The following is a 22,041-nucleotide window of genomic DNA, read 5'->3' on the forward strand; positions in this document are numbered from 1 at the left end:
GAAAGAAATCTAAATACACATTGAGCATGGCAGACTATAACTGAAAACGAATCTTATTTTGAAACTGCTACTTTTAAAAATGTGGCAAACCTGATTCTCACTTGAAAGAATTTTCATACAAGTTTGATAACCAGGTGTTCGCAACAGAATTTAGATTTTTTCTTCTTTTCAGTTGTTGAATATTATTAAAGTTACACTTTTAAAAACATACCCTTGCAACTTAAGATAAAACATAGCATTTTGTAAATAACAGCTATGATTTTTAAAAACATTACAACCCCCTATGCCCCAGTACAGGCAGAGAGCTCATTGCAAGGTTCTGAGTCTGGAGTTAGTAGCAAGAGAGGAAAAAAAAATGACACCTATGACTTTAACCTGTATTTATGAATGCTTTTTTGTGTCACTACTTCTTGCATAGTGACCAACTGTGATCATTGTTTTGATCATTCCTAGAATTGCTTCAGTCATTGCCTAGTAGTATACCCAAGTAGTACTGAGATTCACCCCCTCCCCATTTTTCTTAATTTTAAAGCACCTTCTGACTTCATTATATTTTTCAGGTTTTATTATACAATTGGTAATATTATATCAGCAGTATAATTTTTTTAAATGTGATTTATTTTTTTAATAGAATTCCTATAATAATTCTCAAGCACCATCACCTGGTATGGGAAGGTAAGTTTTTATTTTAACATATGATTATATCTTTTGTATGATTGTGTCTCTTGTGAATTGTAAAATAAGAAATCCAGTTGTGTGTGTCTGAAGTACCAAATCATATGGTGTTTGTTCATTAATCTTGGGTTGTAGGAAGTCTTAAACCAGTTTCCTGGTTTGGACAGCATGGGGAATTTTGGTTTAACCTGTTTTTGCCCAACCCACAGGTACATACATTTGGTCCCTGTTGCGTATATGCAACATTGGGCAGAAATGGCTTAATAAACTGGAAGGTTTGAATTCAGCCAGAGCATTAGGGGGGGATGGAAGCATGCACATACCTCTTTCCCAAAACAATAAATTACATTTTGCGGTATCATCTCCTACAAGTTGAGAGCGAAACAGAACTAAAATTTAGGTTTCAAGATGTCTTTGTTTAGTTAGTAGAACAAAAATGTATCCAGTCTAGTATCAAGCTCACAAACTGTATTTGTCAGGATGAACACAAATGCAGCCACTGTGTTAGGTCTCATGCATGCAAAAGAATGTTGTATGGGTAGTTAACTCTAAATTAGGTGTTTGAAGCCCTGCCCAGGATGATCTGAATCCTGCTAATCTGAACCCACACACACCCAACCAGATAGTCCCTACACTATGGATGTCAGAACAAAGTTTTCATATTCCAAATCTCTGTCAGTAACCACATTTTAACATGGGTGGTAAGTAAACTATTCTGTGTGGTGTTTTTAATCACTAGCAAACCTGTCAGCATGCCATCTCCAGTCTCTCCAAAGCTGTCTCCAGGGAATTCAGGAAATTACTCTTCAGGGTCAACCAACCCTCCAGGGAACACATCTTCAGTGACTATTCCACAGAGGATCCACCAGATGGCAGCCAGCTATGTCCAGGTTACTTCAAATTTTCTGTGTGCCACTGAAATTTGGGACCAAGCTGATCAACTTGCCAGAGAGCAAAAGGGTAAGACTTGCTAGCATTGAATTTACAATCAGATATGTTGGATTTTGTCACATTAGTAATTCTTGATATTTAAAGCTCAAGACATTTTTGCTGATGCCTCCTTTAAGACAGTAAAAATTCTATACTTTTTGCTAGCTCTGTCAGCTGCATGTCACCTCAAGAGACATGTATCATTTGCCCCCATATTTACAAATTCTGAAATGTAAAAGCTGGAAAACAAATAACACTGAAATGTGAACAGACTAAAGTTGCAATTTCAAGCACACTTACTAGGAAATTCAAAGCCAGTGGGACTTTCCTGTGAGTTAACCTGTTTAGGATTGCCTTACATGAGTCTTTAAGGAACTTGTCCATTCCAGAAGATAGCATATATGGGTAATTTTGTAAATATGTTAAACATTCTTATGCGGCTTAAAGAACATCTAGGATAGAGGTTCCCAAAGTTGGATGTTGCAACACCCCAGCTGGGGCATCCCTTTCTGTGATCCCTTTAAGAGGTGGGGGGGGGGTGGACTGTGATGTGATCACCATGATGGCAGCACCACCGGGGACAAAAGGTTGTTTTTTAACCTCCCCTGACAGTACCAGACTTCCAGGAACCCCTCTGCAGTGTTCCTTGCACCTCATAAAAGCTAAAAAATGCAACTGTGACCCTCTTCTGGTTTCCAACACAGCGACCCAAACTCTACACAAGAGCTGATCTAGGAGATCTCTCAGAGGTTTCTGTCATAAAGTACAAACAAGTTAATGTTAATTAATTGAACAATTTTTGGAAGTATTGCTACACATATGACATTTTCAGATGGACAGTAATTTGGGAATATTATTATTATTATTATTATTATTATTATTATTATTATTATTATTATTATTATTATTATTATTATTAACAGTATTTATATACCACTTTTCAACTAAAAGTTCACAAAGCGGTTCACAGAGAAAAATCAAATAACTAAATGGCTCCCTGTCCCAAAAGGGCTCACAATCTAAAAAGATGCAAAAGAATACCAGCAGACAGCCACTAGAACAGACACTGCTGGGGTGAGATGGGCCAGTTACTCTCCCCCTGCTAAAAAAAGGAGCACCCACTTGAAAAAGTGCCTCTTACCCAATTAGCAGGGGTTAATCTTGTTTCATATGTTGGTAGTTTTGCCACACAGGCAAATCTGTCTCTGCAAATGTAAAAAATGCTAGAAGATGTAAACTTTTATAACTGACAGTATTAATAGGAATGGTCTCCTCTTTACCCATCCTCACTGCACAGGACATACTGATTTTCCATAGGTGGCCAGTAGGCTGCAAGTTAGAGAAAATTTTTCTATGACTTCACTTATCTGGATTCTGAACCTTAGAATTTTAATAGTGTATTGTTTGAGAATTGTAGGGTTTGTTGGTTGCAACTGAGCATTAATCCCATTTCTTGGAAAGTGTTGTGTAAATGTGAACCTCCTACCTGTGGATCTGTTGTCATTTTTATTAGAAAAATGCCATGGCTTGGGTTAGGAATGGTCACTAGAGGCTGGGATTGTGATTCACTTGAATTTGAGGGGACTGTACAAGGGTCCCCAAATGTAACTAATCAAAACAAAAGTGCTGCTCTCTTAGAAATTAACAGCACAATCCTGTGCATGTCTACTATGAAGTAGTCTCACATTGTAAATTAAGTAGGACTTATTCCCAGGAAAGTGTGTGTAGAATTGAAGCTTAAGAAGTTTGTGAGGAACCAAAAACTTTATTTTGTTTCCTTAAATTAAAAAGCTCAATTGTCTTTTTATTGCAGGCGGTAGCATTTGCTTATACTGCAGTAGAAGCCTTGATGCTAAGTCAGATGCTCCTCAAAATTAGTTAACCATTTTTACCATGTTCATCTGTTTTCCAGTTTTGTTTTTGGATTAGAGTTTAAAATTGAGCATTGCAATCAGAAAAGTAGTACTGTGTGTGAATTCTTCATCCCTTGATCTCAGGAGATGGCATATGGAAAAATGCATCTCAACCTTGTTGTTTCTTGTTTTCTGTAGAATTCTTTGCTGAACTGGATAAAGTTATGGGCCCTCTGATCTTTAATGCAAGTGTCATGACAGACCTAGTACGTTACACCAGACAGGGACTACATTGGTTGCGTTTGGATGCCAAGTGATAACTGGACTGAAGAAATCTGAAGCATAGAAGATACTTTCTTGCTGGCTCTGATTTTTTTTTCAACACTGTGTCATAAAAAATAAGGAAGACTGCCATAATGCACTGCTTAGCGGAAACTAAGATTAATGAATGCTTTCATGTGTCTCCTCCATCTCCTGTGTGTGAGAAACCCCAAACCATCATGTTAATGAACTTTTTTTCAGTTTGTCCCCTTTTTAAAATATTTAAAAATATTTTAAACTCTGCAACATTTTAATATAAGATGGATTCATTGAGCTGCAATTGGATTGGAATTCTAGTAATTATGCCTAACAAATCTGTTTAAAACATATTTATTTTAATTTTGTTTTTGAAAGCTCTGGTTTGAAGCTTTTTTAAGATTTAGCTGTTTTCCCTGATAAATTTTACCCTATCAAGTACTTAGCAAAGATTAAATGTAGACACTTTAAGTATTTTGTGAGCTTTGTTATTCTGTAATGTCTTGTGGTGGTAGAGCTTGTAAACGAGAGTAAGGGTTGATAGATTCTCAAGTGTAGATTCTCATTTTCAAGAATATCTGAGTCAACCCCTAAATGACAGCCACAGTTTCAGTATTGTACCAAGTTTCAAGGTTATTCATCTGTACATTAAGCCATTTCATTGAAGCAAGATGTAAAAAGATCCATGTGGGTGTTCTGTCTCAAAACACATCTTAACACTAACAATTGTAAAACATTACAGGAAGTTGCATTTAATGTCATATCAAAGTGATATGGGTCACAATAAGCTTCAGTCTCCGGGTGTGGACTATGAATAGGTTCAAATGGACAATCTTGTGCTTTTGTTCATTTTCTTTTGTTCCTTGCTTATCACTGTTAGATACTGAAGCTATTAACTCCTGTGTGGTACTGATGCTTGTCTCTTTCCCATGCTTAACCAGAAAAAATGTGAGCAGTGGTTAAGATCTATGTCTTTTCTCAGATATTACTGTACAATAGGCAACATGGGGTACAGAGTAGGTATGTGATTACAGGGACATTGTAAACTGTTCTGTCCAGTTCATTTAAACTCTTGCTTTTACCCCATTTTATCACATCATAAATGTTAAATGTTTGTGATGGGAATAGACTATTAATGTTAAAGGAAATTACTGTGATCAGCAGGAATCATGCATGAAATTCTAAGTGACTGCTTTAAAGTTACTAACCAAAGTACCTTTCCATAGGAGGTGCTTGTCTGTCTAAAAGAATATTGCTTAGTGTCCCTATCATGTCTGGTGTGCCTTATGCTTTTTAGATGAAGATTTTGAGTACTGTTTACAAGAGCTTTTACACTTAGGACCCAGTATACTGTATCTAGTTGGTCTCCTGCAGTACTTTGGTATAATTCCACTTCTTTTTTCCTATTACTAGTGGCTGTCATTTGTTGACAATACATGTTGGTTGTCTTTGAGAGTCAAACTCTGAACCCCTTGATTGTGAATTGCTGCTTTTCCCTGCCCTTGTCCCTGAACCCTGTCCCTGATGTGAATGTGCATGTTCAAGAAAATGATTGCACTAAATTTTATGTCTAGCTGTGTAGCTATGTGCCAAAATGATGGCAAGCTTTGAAAGAAGGAATAGAATTCTACATTAAATTAGTACTGCAGTGTGTCCTTGGGACGATGAGAGTTGAGGAGCTTCATAAATTTTAGTAAGTTCACTAAAGTATAGGTTACATATTTATAGAGCCTTGAATCCTGACTTGTCTTATACTCCCAGGGATGTGCAAGTTCGTTTCCTGCTACTCTGGAAAACATTCATTTGAAATTACTACTCCTCTGTTCTGAATTCATAATCATTAATACTGTTTACTATTGCACTCTACCTACAAAACTGCATTACAAGAATACCCGAAAAACATGTAGTCACATTAGTATTGACTATGTGCATATAAATATTATTATGCTATATCATCATGAGTGATAAAGTATGTTTGCTAGAAAGGTTTACTTTGTGCAAACTGAAATTTAGTTAAATAATGATGGGAAAATTCATATGTCTGTATTTAAATTGCTGTTCATGTTTCAGTGTTGCTATTTAGGGCTATTGCACACACACAGTGGCTGCCATGTGGAACTTCCTTTAAACCATTTGTTTGGCAAACAGTTCATTGTGTCTGTGCTCAGCACATAGATTGGGAGAGTTTCAATTTCATTTTTAAAGGCTTGCAGTGGATGTCTTTGGTTCACTTCAGGTGAGCTGCTTGTGTGGAGGCATCCATCATGAGAAGCTGTTTTAAAGCAGGTGCACTTTTATGTACCTTGGCCATAAGAGATGCAGCCTAGACTCTAGCTCAGATCCAGTGAGTAAGTTTTCTTCTTACTCTTCAGAAGTGCCTGGCACATTTATCGCGTTGAAGCCTATACACTGATAGAATTGGATTACAGTCTTCCTTGCTGTGTCATGCTGCAGTGATCAGCAGGATAGTTTGGCTTGCTTTTCTACCCAATTCCCTTGCTACTCATGGGAATCTTTCTCTATTTGAAAAGAACTTTTTTTTTTTAAAGTAGAATATATCCAAATTGGATTTTTTTTAAACAAAAACCTTCTCCAAATTAATCCTGAGCATTTTATGTTTAATAATTTAGCAAGGTCTGTATAGATTTAAAAATGGGCTGAAGCTTGCAAACATCATCCTTTCTAATATGCATTCCAGAGGTATTATGTATGTCATAAGTAAAGAGCAATACTCTTCTTCCCCAGAAAAAACTATCTAGCAATTTTCAGCGTTCTTCGTAAGAAGCAGTATATGTATATTTCAAGCACTGACATAAATTGTGCTTTTATTTTCATTTGAAAACTGAAATACTAGATTCTAAGGGTTTTGCGATAGCGTATTAGCACATATCAGTGTTGTACTTTATCCCAGTGATAAGCCTTTTAGAAATGGCTTCATGGGCAGACTAGGCTTGCTCAGGCATTCAAGGAATTATGAATTTTTCTCTGAAAATTGCAGGATCATGGGACAGCAATTTATGAATGGTGGTATGAAATCCACCAATGAAGTTCTGTGAGTGTTTCACCAGGCTGCTGGCAGTGGGTGTGAAAGACCATGTAGCTCAAGAAGCTACAAATGTTTCACTTTATGGGTTGGGGATGGGGTGGAAACCAACTGGCAGGTCCGAAATGGAAGTAAAATTTTGATGGCAGATCCAGGTATCGCTGACCTTGTAGACACTTGGCTACTTCATTTTGTATCTTAAACGAACATTCAGGGTACCAGACCAAGATGACCCAACATGTTCAGTTCAATATTATTTAAATCTCTTGGCTGTAAAGCAGAGCAGGTAGCTCTTGACCTTTGACAGCAGTATGCAATTTGTAATATACATGTTTCTAATACATATATCTACATGCATATATAAATGAATGAACTCAAGTCTGTCCAAAGTTTGTTATACTTGTGTTAGATTATAGTGCAGCTGGACTATATCAATATATTTATTGAGTGCTGAGCCATCCTTATTTTGGAGATGGTGATAAATTTTGCATATTATACAGGAGTGCTATCAGTTTCTTTTAGATTATCAAGGCTTGATTGCTGTGATTTTATACAAAACAACCCCTGTTGATGTGTTATGAAAAGCCACAGAAGATATGAAGCCCATGGACAGAATTGAGTGCTTGCCTAGGGCAACTAAAACACAACCTTGGAAAGATAAGTGTGCAGTTTGCCTGATTTGGCAGCTAATGGGAAAGACTGCCTTTGCTATATATTGTACTATTTCCTGGCACTGTAAACTCTGCAGTATTGTTATTAAATTGTTTAGGCGGACCTGAGCAAGTCAATTTTGAATACATTTTACCCGTAAGACGAGTAAGCAACGTCCAAACCATGGTAAGAGTCCTGAATTGCAAATATTTCATAAATATTTGGGTTGAGGACAGAATGACTTTAAATTGAGTGGAAATCAGTATTATAGAAATTGTGGTTTTTTAAATATCTAAGTTAACGTTGGATATCTTTCAACACAGTGTAGAAACAGTTACCAGAAAGGACTTTGAACAACTTCAGTCTTTTTCCCAAGAGTCAGAAAATACAACTTAATTGTACAGTCCAAGTATCATGTTAATGAACCTCATTATTTTGGACAGGTTCTGGTGCATTAATGGCATTTTGAAATAGCAATGATGGGGGAAAAGGTTGGTTGTAACATTCTCATGGAAGTGAAACTATCCTGGAAAACCCAGACATTTTGACAAAAGGCTTTTTCCCTTTCAAGTGACAGTTTTTATCTCATGCCAGTTCATCTGAGCTACTTGGATGAAGATAGAACTGCTGCTTCTGCTCAAACAATTGTTGAAACAGATCTGATGTTGACTTCTCAATTCTCTCTGTAAATGTATTACCAAGACATTGTTCCTGGCAGTGTAACTGTGTGACCAGAGCTGATGCTGGCAAATTGGACTCGAGCATTCCCTTCTAGTTTGTCAATCACATCAGTGTTCCAGGATGGTTGCATTAAAATGTCTGAGAACTGACCTCATGGGCCAGGAGCAGTTTCTGCAAGCACAGTTGCTGACATTTGTATCTGGTTCCCCTTTTAAATGGTTTTAAGAAGTTTTGTATATGGCGGATAAAGTGCTTATATATTTATTAAAGATCCTTTATCTTATTTGAAATTATTTCGTAAAGAAGGTTTTTTGTTTCTTTGGGGAGGGCAAACTTTAGGAGTGGGGGGCGGGGCGGGGAAGGTTGTTTTTAACCTTTAACTTATCAGTAAAACCCTTGTTGAGCATGCAACTTGGTACTGATCATGACCGGCAGGATGGCTCTCTGTTGTATGCTTTGTACATGACATGTCCATGTCTGATACGTTTTGTTAACATATTTAGTCATCTGTTTTCAACCAAAACTAAACTTTTAAGAGGAAACTGTGATTTTTTTTTTTCCTTTGCAATACATTTGAGATTTCAAAAGGGTACTTTGGGGCTCCAAATTAGGATTTCTAAGTCAGTATGTGCATTTCACGTATGTTATTGGTGAGCAAAGTATTATATACTAACTAGATTTTTTTCCACATCTGTATAGTATATTCTATGTATTTTGTGGTATTGAGATTATAGAAAGTTTAGTGTCTGAAATATGCGTTTAATGTGTATTTTTAAACAAATTTATGGCAATTAAATATTTGGAGAAAAGGGTATCACATTTCAATTTGTAAAGATCTTTTTAACTACTGTGTCATTAAAATGCTTTGTACAATGCAAAACTGTAACTGGAGAAACTAAGTTTAATAAATATCAAATAGATTTTCTGTATTAAACTTTTTAAGCACTGAGCTTGAATTAATGTGTAGCCCTTTTTACAATGGCATTACAACTCAAATTGGAAAAGTGATTGGGGTGGGCTGCTCTTTTGTGAGTCCTGAATGTAAGTGGGTGAAGGCAAGATACAAATTTCTAAAAATAAATAAATGTAAAAACAGTTGCCATGGAAATACTTTACAATAAGGTAATTGCCGTAGTACACTACCACACAAATGAGATTTTGAAAGCCATAGATTGGAAGAGAGATGGGCAGCCCAAACCTAAATTTCAGTGCCAAAGTGGCTACCTTGCAGCAGCTGCTGGAGGTCTCCTTGGGGGAACAGGACTTTCATCCCCTTCCCCAGGGAAAGACCGAAGCCCTGCAACGGGGCTTCTCAAGTCTGTGCTGCGCTGGCTATTTTGCTGGTGCAGAGTTGAGAGACTCTGTATCATGCCTTGGTGTTCAGGATCTGGCAGAGCAGAGCTCCACTGGTCCCACCCTCGCCCTGATACTACTTACCACCAGCTGGCCCTCTGAACAGTGCTGAGGTTCAGCACTGACTGGTGCTGTCTCAGTGCTGGTGGCCCCTTCTCTTCTTACTGCATGTTTGCGACACCCACTGCCAGCAGTATCCTCATACTATCTGTGCTAAAGAGCTCAGGATTGGGCTCTGAATCAATAGTGGTATTGAAGTGCATTGATATTTTGATGTATACTCTCTGTGGCTCATTAGAGCTAAATAGTTGCATGAGAATTGCTATTGTAAAAAGTTGGATGGCATCAAAACAGTATTCAGTTAAGTGCTACAAGAAGATCAATGTGTGTCATCCAGCTTTGCTCAAAGTACCCACAGTGAATCTTTCTAGAGTATGAACTTCTTTGTTGATGTACAAGACAAAGAGAAAATTTGCCTTTGCTTAAAAGATCTTTAATATCTTTTGTTAAAAAAAAAAGCATGAGCTGCAAAACAGTATAAAATCTAAGAACAATTTAAGGCACTTCAGCCTCTAGGCTACAGTAACATCTTGGAACAAGGTATACTTCTGGCATGTGAAAAGTCTTTTTTGTTTTGTTTTGTTTTTCCATAAGCTTCAGTTGAAAAGTGTTAAATACACCCAAGTGATAGGAGAGGTGATAATAAATAAATGAGGAGGATCATCAAAAGTAAAGGTGACAATTTCTTCTGCTAAGAACGGAATCATTTCTGTGTTGGTCTTAAAGAACAGCGATGGTTCCTGCAAAAGAAAGAATTGGTCAGTTTTCTTAGGCTCTAATTCACATGGATTATTGAATTAATACTGTTTTAATCAAGCTCTGTCTTACAAAAGCAAACTTGAGTGAACTTTCAAGAACCAATTGCTCCGTGGTTTCCATTTTCAGGGCATGGATAATGGTGCCATCATCATTGCAATGGCACAGAGTGATTTCATTTTTAAAATTGCACACTCAAAATAGGCACTTTTTCCTCGATGGTATCTTTAAATATATTTACAACACATAAGGGCTGGAGAAAACCTTCCAAGGAAGTCTGGTCAGTAAAAAGTGTGTGTAATGTTCACTTATTTGGTGAAATTTCTATGCTCTCTGTCTACCTTTACAGGCAGTCACAATGATGCCCAACAAACATGCAGAACTAGATTTATAATTTACACTAGTTGTAATTTGGTGGAACCCTTGCTTATCCCATTGTGTGTGAGATTACCTGCACAGTCTTGAAATGCATTCACTGTCATCCTTGCATGATGCTCCAAGTGGCCTTGAGAGCCCTCTCCAGAAAGGGGTCATTCTCTTCTGCCTTACTAGCTGAGAATTTTGTGGGTGCAAAGAGGCACAGTGTGTCTGAAACATAATTACAGTGTGGATCTTACACATCACATTTGAGATAATTGTACACATTAAGCCTTTCTCATAGTCTTCATAGGCCTGGTCACTGCTTATGGAAGGATGAGGTGGTATGATCGTAATCCTGCAGATACAGCCCAGATTTTTAAATGTGCTTCATTTGAACGCTCATAGCAAAAAGTAAACACAGCAGGGGATTAAAGTGAAAGAGCCTGTTTCATGGAGAACATTACAAATTGTGATAAACCATCTCCAGTTATTTTCCATCCACCATCTCAGGTAGTGCCACCCCATTCTGCTGCATCACAGTACCCAAAAATGGCATTTCTATTTGGGAACGCCTGTATTGTTGCCTGTTACTTCTATATAGCCATTCTTTTTAAGGATACTAGATACTGGGATACTTAAAAAAAAAAAAAAACTAACCTATTTCACATGCTTCACACACAAGAGAAAGGAGGTTTATATTTCACTCCAGTAGGATCCAAGAGTATATCACTGTACTTTCTCCCATTTGGGTTAGAATTCACTCATATGGGGGAAAGAATAAAATGTTGCAGTTGGAATCCTTAGCAGTTGGGAGTTACCAAATGTTGCAAAGCACTGCAACAGTTTCTCCCAGTGCTATACTACTGGCCCACCTCTTACAATATCCAGTAAGCCCACACCTTTAGCACTGTTTTGTTAGTGCTTTTTGGCCTAGGTTGATTGACTGCTATTACAGCCAATGAGAGCAATGCATTCTGGCAAATCAGAACCATTTTCTTTAGTGAGACATCCTACAGTACCGTTTCAGACAGGGCCTGCCTTTTCAGAAAGGGATTCCTGCCATTATTACAAGTGTTACTATACAAACCCTCCCTGCAGCCCAATGATGAGCATTTTGCTAATATCAAGTAAATGACTGCCCATAGCCAGCTATGACCAATAATGCTGGCTGATTTCCCAATTACTGAAATATCCAAGCTAATTTATGTTGAAATTCATTAAATTATGCACATAACATCTTGGTATTCAGATGCTGGGATGAGTTATTCTGTACTTACCTGAGTTAGCAGGACTGAACAAACTAAGATAATTGCCACTACTTTCAGAAACTGCATCATAGCTTTCCACATGTCAGCTCCTTTCCAAAAATGTCTTTGAGTCTCCTGAACATACTCACTTGGCTGGTCTGCATAGACTTTTATAAAGACAACTACTCTGTTGCATCAGCTATCGGCTTACCATTAAAGGGGCAAAGATCACCTTGGAGGCAAAGAGATTTAATAAGTTAATGTTTTCTAAAGTGATAGTCCAAGGTCTGTTCTCTAGGCTAAATCTATTTACTTTTCAACTACTTGTACTTTGTTTGATCAACGTATAAAATATGCCAACTATTCCCATTTTTAAACTTAGATTTCACCCAGTGTACTTGCAAAAGGGTCAATGTTCAGAGCAGAAAGAATAGAACAGAACCATACTCTCTCCCACCCCCCCCCCCATGTTTCTTAGCCCAGTCCTATCCCCAGTGAAGCTGCTGGATAAAGTGTCACCAAAATGGCAACTACTGCATCCCGTGGAGTCTGCCAGAAGTCTCCTTGGAGAAAGGGGACATTTGTCCCCTTCCCTTGAGTAAGGATGTAGGCCCCACAATGGGGCTACCCAAATCTGTGCTGGCTGTTTTGCCAGTGCAGACTGGAGAACCTTCATGTGGGGCTTTGCAGTTCCATGTGGAGGATAGGATCTGGCGGAGTCTCCTCCTCCCAGGTCAGTCACCCCCCACCCCCAAAACACGCCTTACCGCCTGGTAGTGCAACTTACTTTCAGGCACTCTTGTGGCTTCTCCACTGGGCACTGAGGCCCAGCACTGGCAGCCTTTCCTCCCCAGGTGCCACAGATGTGCGTTATGGCTTGTTTGCAACACCCAGCACCGGTGCTGCAGCTCAGCGCCAGTGGTCAGTGGGAACAGGATTGAGCCATAACCCTGATAGATATTTTATGAGAAGTGGGGAGACAACAAATGAGTATAGATTCAATCAATACAGTTTTATCCACTGTATGATGGCTTTTTTTGCAGTCATTGGATGAGATGTATATTCAGCAAAGATTGCTTCCACAGTGAGGTGTTGCTAAGTATATGAATTATACCAGGGCTTTTCAAACTGGGGTGTTGCGACACCCCAGCCTGCGGGCCCTGGGCCCTGCTCCTTTAAGGGGCCGGGAGCAGCCTAGAGGCAGGGAGGAGGCAGCGGCATGATCCCCAGGATCACACCACTGCAGGGGGGCTGCATATACTCATGGAGTATATGGAGTGCCTATGTATTTAAGAAAACTGAAAGAAGTTGCAACTGGAAGTTTTCCTATAGAACTTCAGAGCACTTGGAGTAAACTATTTATTTAAAATATTTATATCTTACCTTTCCTATGCCAGAGCAAATGCTCAAAGCAGCTTACAATTTAGGAGTAAAATACTATATGATACATATATAAAAAATAAATCATAAGGACAACCACAAATTGGAGGAGGGCAACTATTAAGGCACTGCTGTAGTGACACAGGGGACTGACATCGACAAGTTGCCCAACACATGACAGAACAAAAACGTTTAGCAGCAAAAGGCACAAGTCCCTGGGTGAAAATTCATCCTAATGGATTTCCAAGAAGGATCCTTCTGCAAGCCCCAACCCCTGAATATATCCCTAATCTGGAATATTATCTGACTCTTCCAGTTCTCCCCACTCCCACTAACTGGCCATCCTGTCAGTTTCCAAAGTATTTGCAAAAGAGGTTAAGAAGTTTACCTGGTTCTGAAGACATCTGTTGCAACAGTTCAAACAGTAGTACATACTGTTTGCATCATCACCCACTGCTTGGGAAATTTGTCCCATGCTGAAGGTCCTGTCTGTAGTGAAGAAGACTCAACTGGTTGACAGGAAAAAACCTCCACACCAGTGTTTCCTCACCATCCACTTCTCCCATGTCCCTCAGTATGGCAGTGCACCTCCTGTGGTATTCCACCCCTGAGACATTCATGGGGGATACCACCACCCTATGGTCCACACAGAGGAACTGGTCAAGGATGTCAAAGAAAGGCATGCTTGTCCTGGAGCACCCAGAATGGCTACTGCCCTCCTTCAACAGCTTGTAGTTTCTCTGAGTTTCCTTGGCTTTGCTCTTGCATGCCAAAGGCAACCTGAGCTTCTCCAAAATGTAACAGAACCAATGGCATCACTAGGGGTGCGGGCCCACCTGGTGATGTGCATGGGGGGGGGTGACACCACTACTGGCCAACATTTTTAAAATCTTGTTATTTTTGAACACCGTCATGTTATATATCATTTGATGTGGAATTTCATGCAGAATGCAATGAAACAAACCACACTAAAATATCTCTATCAAAATTATAGCAAAAAAACTATAACCTCAGTGCGCTGAAAGCCTCTCTTGTTCATCAAAGGATGTTTCCGATGTGAGAAAAGTGTTCCCAAATTAAGATAAGTTTCTTCATTTGTTCAAGCTCATTTGAAGGCCTTTTATGGTCCCACTATAGTTTACATATTACTCGTCAGGTTTCTCATACTATAATGCAATCTCCAAGATAGTGACTCTGCAGCGCAAGAACTTCCACAAACGCTTGCATAGAAGTTTGTAGAACAATACTAAGTCATTTTCTCCTTCTCTTCACTGTACTTTGGACCCAAGCCAATTGATGTAAAACGCTTAGAAAATTGTGCTTTTTAATAAATATTGCTGTTAATATCCCATGACCCATAAGCCTTTGTAGAGATGCTTTGTCCCCCTTCCCCCAACAAGCTCAGTGGTTCCCAAACTGTGAGTCACCACCTGATTCTTGTTGGGTCCCATAGCAGTTGAGCGCAGCCTCCAATGAAGACACTGGTGATGGGACTAATTGCCTCAAGCCCTGAAGCTTTTCAAAAATCAGAATTGCCCTGCAAAGAGCTTCTACAGTTTGCAAGCATGTATAAATATAGGGGGATATATGTTGGAGCATCCTTTTCCATTTATTTACAAGTAAAAATATTTATTTCTAGATTTTTTAAAGTCTTGTAAACCTAGATGGGTCCTGACAGAATGTCATTTTAACAAGTGGGTCCCACTGCTAAAAAGTTTGGGAGCCACTGGCCTAGATTTATCTGGACAAATGTGAGTTTTGAACCAAATTGCAATTGGATGGTTACTGCAAAACTCAGAAGTAGATCTGAATATTCAACTGCTACCTGAACATACAACTACTGTCTAAGAGCCCAATCCTATCCAATTTTCCAGTGCTGGTGCAACCGTGCCAATGGGGTGTGGTGCATCCTGTGGTGGGGAGGTAGTCACAGAGGCCTCCTCAAGGTAGGGGAACATTTGTTCACTGCAGCTGCACTGGTGCTGGAAAGTTGGATAGGATTGGGCCCTACATCTTTTATGTGACCTGTTCACAGTAAAGAAGCTGCTGTCTGTCTTCCCCTCCACTCCAAAGAGGGCTAGGCTCAGTGGTCAGATGTGATGGCTATTTTTTTTATAAGGCAGGGTATCAGTATGTATAAATAAAAGAATGAAATGGAATGAGATGCATTTACATACAAACAGCTTCCGAAGTTTAAACATAAAATAAAAACAACAATGTAATAATACAACTGAAATAAAACAACAGAATCATTTGCCAGCTAAGATACATTTTGTTTGTCCAAAACAATCACCTCTGCAGAAAATAACACAATGCTGACTTTCTCTTAATTTAGTGCAGTGTTTATTCTGTGAAGTGTTTTTTGTTTCTTTTTCTTTCTGTGAGCATTAGTTCTAAGTATAGTTATTAATTAAATCTCTGGGAAACTAATCTTGGCCTGTTTAGATAGGACAAGTTCTCTGTGTTGGCAAGTAGCAGTAGCCAAGAGAGATAACAGGTGAAACCATATTTGGTTAGGCTTCCTCTAAAACTACCTGTAGTCTTGCAGTTGTGTGCAAACTGAACACTTTCTCTTAGTAAAGAGAATGTTTTAGGCAAGTGGTGGTGATAAATGGGCCTGTGGGGTTTTTCCAGCAATGAGGAAGGGGTGGTGGGTTTTCCCTTTCAATTTGTGGTTTTCTGCGCAGGCCCAGTAGATTTAGCCATTGTGTATACCAGGAGTCTCCAAACTTTTTGGCCAGAGGGCCGCATCAAGTATCTGATGTGGTGTAGAGGGCCGGGAAAAAATTTAAATAGAAAATTTAAATAAATATATTAGAGATGGAACTTAGATGAGTGAATAAATGAATGGGCTCATTCATTCAACCTCTCTGGCCCTCAGAACACCCTCCAGGACACAATCAGAGCACAGTTCAGATCATGTTCAGTTAAGTGGGACAGAGGCTTTCAAAGGACAAGAGGTTGGACGCGGGCAGGAAAGAGGCTTGTTGTGGGCTGCATCTGGCCTCCAGGCTGGGGTTTGGAGACCCCTGGTGTATACTGTACTGAAACATTTCTTAAAGATCCAAATTGGTTTCCTTAATTTTTTCATAATATGTATACAGGTTGAGACTCATTATTCACAAGGGTTCTGTTCCAAGAACTCACAAAAATGAGTTGGATGAGTGGATGGCAAAAAACGCACTATAGCAAATCAATTTAAAAAAACAGTCTCTTTCCTCCAGTGATTAAAAGCAGACTTGATGACCTTTTGAAGCTCACAAAGTCAATCAGTCTCTCTCCAGGAGCTTAGGCTTCACTAGGAGGCAGTGATCCCTCCCTTCACCAGGAGCCCCAGCAAGGGGGAAAGAATTGAGGAGGTGATAGGAAGTGATTGCTGCCATTTAGCCTTCTTTCTGCTTTCTTCTTTCTGCTTCTTTCTGCTTTCTTCTTTCTGCTCAGGGAGAAGGGAGGAGTGAAGCCTGCAGAGAGAATGAATGATGGATTGTCAGCCAGCTGCCCTCTCTGACATTATTAAATGACTATTTTACTTTAAAGCCCTGGGGGCTGGGGATAAGGCTCTCAGTTTGACTGTACTTGTCCTAAGAGGTGACTAAACAGCCACCGGGTAGGTGGGTCTCATGAACCTGGGAAGGCAGCTCATCTGAGAGAAGGAAAACTCTGATCCCAAACCTCCACTACCTTGTGGCTACATCCAGTTATGAAAAAGGCTTCAGGAGTCAACCTCGAGGCAAAATCCAGAGCCGGAGTCCCTGAGGCAGTTCATGGCTGAACACAGTCACGTTCTGGCAACTCCTGCGATGCTGCTGGAACCAACCATATTGGCTTCTGCCTTTCCATTGGACCATTCCAGCGATGTGGAGAGGGGGGAATTTGCTGCATGGGTAACAGTCTATCCATATCTACCTTACCCAGGCTTCACGCACTGGAGAGGACACTCTGTTCCAGAACCACTATTCAGAGTGCGATACCATAGTCTTCCGAGACTGAAGGATGCCAACAAGGATTTTCCTTTAATTTAAAGGGCCCTTCTCATCAGCTTTGAGACAGAAAAATCTGTGGATACTTAGGTTATACCTGTAATCACTTGCATGACTATCTCTCTGCAACAGTAAAAAGCAGTTTTTTCAACGGTGATTTTAAAGCGGTGCCTTTTTCTCCTTCTCCAGGGTTCAGCACATTCCTTCTCATTTGCAAGGGGCCATTCGTGTTGAGACAAATCCGTGTATAAAAAATCCGTGTATAACAAGGCTGGACCTGTAATAATACATAATGATGTATAATATATAATATCATATAATATATAATATCATAATATGCATAACAAAGCCAAACAGTTTCTGGATACTCATCTTTGGCTTGAAACCTTGCATCCTATTCCTGAAACACAGGAATTCTAGCAAGAGCTGTATGTGTGCTGCTTGTGTCTGCTGCCATAGTGGCATTGAATGATAGCTGTGAAGCCATATTAAGTTCTCACTCAGCAGTTTAAGAAAGTCACTGCCAGCCTCAGTTCCTCATCTGCAAAGTGTGAATACTGGCAGCCTAGTTGCCAGGGTTGATTGAAACGAATAAGATAAAATCTGTAAAAGTACTGTACTGTACATTAGAAGTGCTATAGGATTTTTTTTTAGCAGTTCCTGATCTACAGTTTTCATTTGGAGCTGATGAAAATAACTTTAAATAAATCTGCATATTTTTGACAATAAACTGTATGATGCTGTGTGGGAGAAAAAAAACTGCATACCAGAGCTGGAACAGAATGTATAGGTTTCTGTACAGACTTACATAAACGCTGGTCATTGTGCTCTCAGTGATAATCTATCACAGAATACAAAGTCCAGAACAAAGCCTCAAGACACTCTTATACCCTGCGTTTTGATCCAGAGCACAGCCAAGGTTCATGTGTGCTTACATCCAGGGCCAGTGCTAGGCTATTTGGCACTCTAGGCAAGGCTAACTACTTGCAACCCCTCCAAAAATAAAAAAAATTGCCAACTTCAGTACAACTTCTCTTAGTATGAGTATTAACCTTTAACCCATTTCTGCCCGGCCCACAGATGTACATGTTTGGTCCCTCTTGCAAATATGCAATGATGGGCAGAAATGGCTTAAAGCCCTCCATGATTTAGGTTCAGGCTCTCTGAAAGACCACCTTCTTCCATACATTTCAGCCCACCCTCTCAGATAATCCAAGGGGGCTCTTCTACAAGCGCCACCTCTGTCCCAAGTGTGAGGGGTGGCAGCTTGGAAGCAAGACTTTTCTGTATTGGCGACACAGCTATGGAATTCCCTTACAAAGAAATGTAGAACTACTCACTTCCTCATGGCTTTTCAGCAAGGGCTCAAAACACACATGTTTTAATGCTTCATTTGATGTTTTTCTTTCCACCTATTGTGATACTCTGTACCTTTATTATGGAGCTTTATAAGCCACCTTCAGCATTTGCTTCAGCATGAGAAAGGCAGGACATAAATTTCCCAAATAAATACGTAAATACCTTGTACACTTTTAAAGTGTGAATTTTAAATTGATTATAATTTATATAACAAATTCTGACTAAAAACACGTAACACCACTTTCTGTACTTCTAACTTCGGAAGACTCCTAAATAAATGAAAAATAAAACCATTTATCTCATTTCTACTTTAACATCAAAATCCAGTGCCAATGTCTTAGTGCAGTGGTTCCCAAACTGTGAGCTATGACTCCCCAGGGAGCAGCAGAAACCAGCCAGGGAAACCGTTAAATCCTCTCAAAAAAACCCTGCTGCCCTATACAGTGGAAAGGAGTGTCGCCCTAATGAGGAGCCACGGCCAATGGCCCAGTAGGTCAAGGAAGCCACCAGTCGAAAAAGTTTGGGAACCACTGCCTTAGTGATAGCCTGGTGACAAATGTGAAGCAGTGTTAAGTTGAATCTCTGTATCCATCTATAAACTCTGAATCTGGCTGCTGTTTTAACTACCTTGTCTTCGATGTGATCCTAAATTTATTTGAGAGCAAGTTCCACTAAACTCAGTGGGCCTTACTCCTGAGTAGACATGCCTAGAATTGCACTGTTAGATGGTTCCAGCAAGATATGTACCTTTCTCCATCCATTTTGATCCATTTGTTGCAGCTCTATCACTCTTTGGAGGTGAGGACCTACCAGGAAGTTCAAAATGGGATAAAGGTATCTCTTTATTCCAGTAGTGACATAACAGCTTGTAGAAAGGATATAGTTAAAATCTGAGAAAACATTTGTTTCACATTTCAATACATCCTTAAAAAAATGTTCTCCTTCCATCCACTGTTTTGAAATAAGATTTTATTAATTCCTTTTAAAAAAGCCTGCAGCAGTGTTGCTAATGTTGCCAAGTGAGGGCAAAATTTAGATTAGCAGACTGCCACGTTGAAGGCTTATGACTCAGATCCAGCTGAGGTCTGTTCATTGCCACTCAAATCCCTCTTTCACTGGGGTCACAGAAGCACAAGTGAAGCATTTGGCTTACGTGAGGTCTACAGTCTGTCCATCTCACCTTTGTCCCTTCTGTGGATAGAGTCAATCAGTTTATGTTTACTTGTTTTTTTCTACTAGCACAGAGTGTTTCTTTTTTTAGCCTCTCTCTCTCACTCACTCACTGCCTTCTCTATTTCTCCTTAGCCATGCATCAGCCATTGTTTAGCGGGCAAGTACACAGAGATCCCCACATGCAGTTGTGTGTATGCAGCTTAGTGCTGTGGCAAGGGCCTGTGAATTATGGTGGAGGAGTATAAAAGATTCTTTGTTGTACCCCTTTTTCTCTTTCACTATCCTCAGTTTCTTGCCCCATTGCAGTATTATATACTGGCAGTGCAGTCCTACACATGTTCACTCAGAAGTCTCACTATATTCAGTGAAGCATGCATGAGATTTCAGTCTCATTCACGTACCTGATAGTTTTTGAACAGAAATCACTCCAATTTAAATGGAGCATGTATGGATCACAGCTGGAAATAGTATTGTAATGCTCACCTTTAAAGATTTGGGTATCTATTTTGCAGCAAATAAAAGCTGAGAAACTCCATCCCAATATACTAAGCTCAAGGCACCCTTGTCCTCCACAACCATAATTGGTTTTTCCATCTCATCCATGAACCTCCCTGCAAACTGCAGAAGCCTTTTCTAGTTGCTCCCACTGTCTGAGGTCAGGTAGGTAGCTACCTGAAGAGGGTCTTGGTTTGTGGTACCCTGACTTTGGAACATTCTCTCCAAGGAAGCTCACTTGGTGCTTACTCTCATACCTTGACAGCACCAGGAAGAGGCATCCATTTTCCCAATCTTTAAAAATTCCAGTTGAATAGGTCTTAGTCTGCAGCTACAATTGTATGCTTTTATAGTTGACAGGTGATTGTATTGCCTGATAGGTGATCTCTTTTTGCCTGATTTCTTAGATGCCTGGTGGTTAATAATACTGAAGGATGGCCTAAAATGTTTTTAAATAAATAAATGTTGCTCTACATATTTTTAGAAGACATTGTAATTTCTCAGTTACCTTACTGTGTGAAAATGTGAGGTAGCAGCAGATACAGAACCAATATAAGGCCAGTTGTTGAGATTACCATAGTTTATATTTATCTTAAGAAATGTTGCATCTGTGCAACCTAGACTGGAAATGTAATATTCTTTTATTCCCCTCCAAAACTATGTACCTCGTGGCCATTACTGGCTGTACATATGGCATATGGATGATCAGTGGTTGCCCAAGCAATGCCTAAGAACTATACAGCCCAATCCAATCCTATCCAATTTTCCAGCACCAGTGCAACCATGCCAACAGGGTGTGTGCTCCATTTTGCGGTGGTGGGGCAGTCATGGCGGCCTCCTCAAGGTAAGGGAATATTTGTTCCCTTATCTTGGGACTACATTGCGACTACACTGGTGCGAGAAAATTGGATAGGATTGGGCCCATGGTATCCATTGGAACTTATAATTTCTGGATAGCTCAATTAGGTAAGATCTTGACCAGATGCACTTTTGCCAAAGAGATCGTTTTAAACAAGATTCACTGAAACCGAAGGCAATTCGGTTGGGTACTTGGAACTACAGACTTGGATACTGAATGGGAAGAAGATATGCTGATTAGTCAGGATTCCAGCATCTCAACTCCTATTTCTTTATAAATCAGTTATATAAAAGGAGTAGTAGGGATATATTTTAATTGAAATACTTTAATTGAAATATTTTAATATTTTAATTGAAACCAAAAATCTTCTGCAAAGGTGAGACGTATAGCTGATATGGCAGCTTTTTTGTGTATTGCTGGTATTATAAGGCAATTTCTTGGTAGATTCTCCCTCACTGGAGATCTTCAAGCAGAGGCTTGACAAGCACCTTTTGGAGATGCTCTAGGACAGGGGTTTCTAAATTTTTCGGCCAAAGGGCTGCATCAAATATCTGGTGCAGTGTTGAGGGCTGGGAAAAATAAATAAATAAATAAATAAATAAATAAATTTTTAAATTTAAATTTAAATTTAAATTTAAATTTAAATTTAAATTTAAATTTAAATAAATGCATTAGAGATGGAACTTAAATGAATGACTGAAATGAATGAATGAATGGGCTCAAATGTCCAGGATTTCTCCAAGCACCAACACAGCCCAAGAAATAAAGCACACACACTTAAATGGACACCCATTCCCCCACCCCACAAGCACAACTCTGGTTGTGTTTGGTCAGCCGGGCCAGAGGCTCTCAGGGTATCAGAGACTGGCTGCGGGCCGGATAGAAGCTC

At 39.5% G+C, this 22,041-nt stretch overlaps 2 protein-coding genes across 3 annotated transcripts in view; one reads left to right on the forward strand and one right to left on the reverse strand.

The window, feature by feature from the left end:
* Positions 1-9,050, forward strand: part of AFF4 (ALF transcription elongation factor 4) — a 68,347-nt gene extending 59,297 nt beyond the window's left edge. For both annotated transcript variants that reach the window (XM_066613684.1, XM_066613685.1), the window contains 3 exons: positions 632-675; positions 1,415-1,635; positions 3,657-9,050. In XM_066613684.1, coding sequence (XP_066469781.1) covers positions 632-675; positions 1,415-1,635; positions 3,657-3,775 — 384 coding nt within the window. In that variant the 3' untranslated portion in view covers positions 3,776-9,050. The remainder of the gene's footprint in view (positions 1-631; positions 676-1,414; positions 1,636-3,656) is intronic.
* Positions 9,051-10,746: 1,696 nt separating this feature from the next.
* LEAP2 (liver enriched antimicrobial peptide 2) lies at positions 10,747-11,993 on the reverse strand. Its single transcript, XM_066612920.1, has 2 exons — positions 11,937-11,993; positions 10,747-10,887 (listed from the first exon to the last, which is right to left on the reverse strand). The coding sequence occupies exons 1-2, from the start codon at positions 11,991-11,993 to the stop codon at positions 10,747-10,749; spliced, it is 198 nt and encodes a 65-aa protein (XP_066469017.1).
* Between the last annotated feature and the right edge of the window lie 10,048 nt (positions 11,994-22,041).

Source organism: Tiliqua scincoides, chromosome 2, assembly GCF_035046505.1.
Source record: "Tiliqua scincoides isolate rTilSci1 chromosome 2, rTilSci1.hap2, whole genome shotgun sequence".
Lineage (NCBI taxonomy): Eukaryota > Metazoa > Chordata > Lepidosauria > Squamata > Scincidae > Tiliqua > Tiliqua scincoides.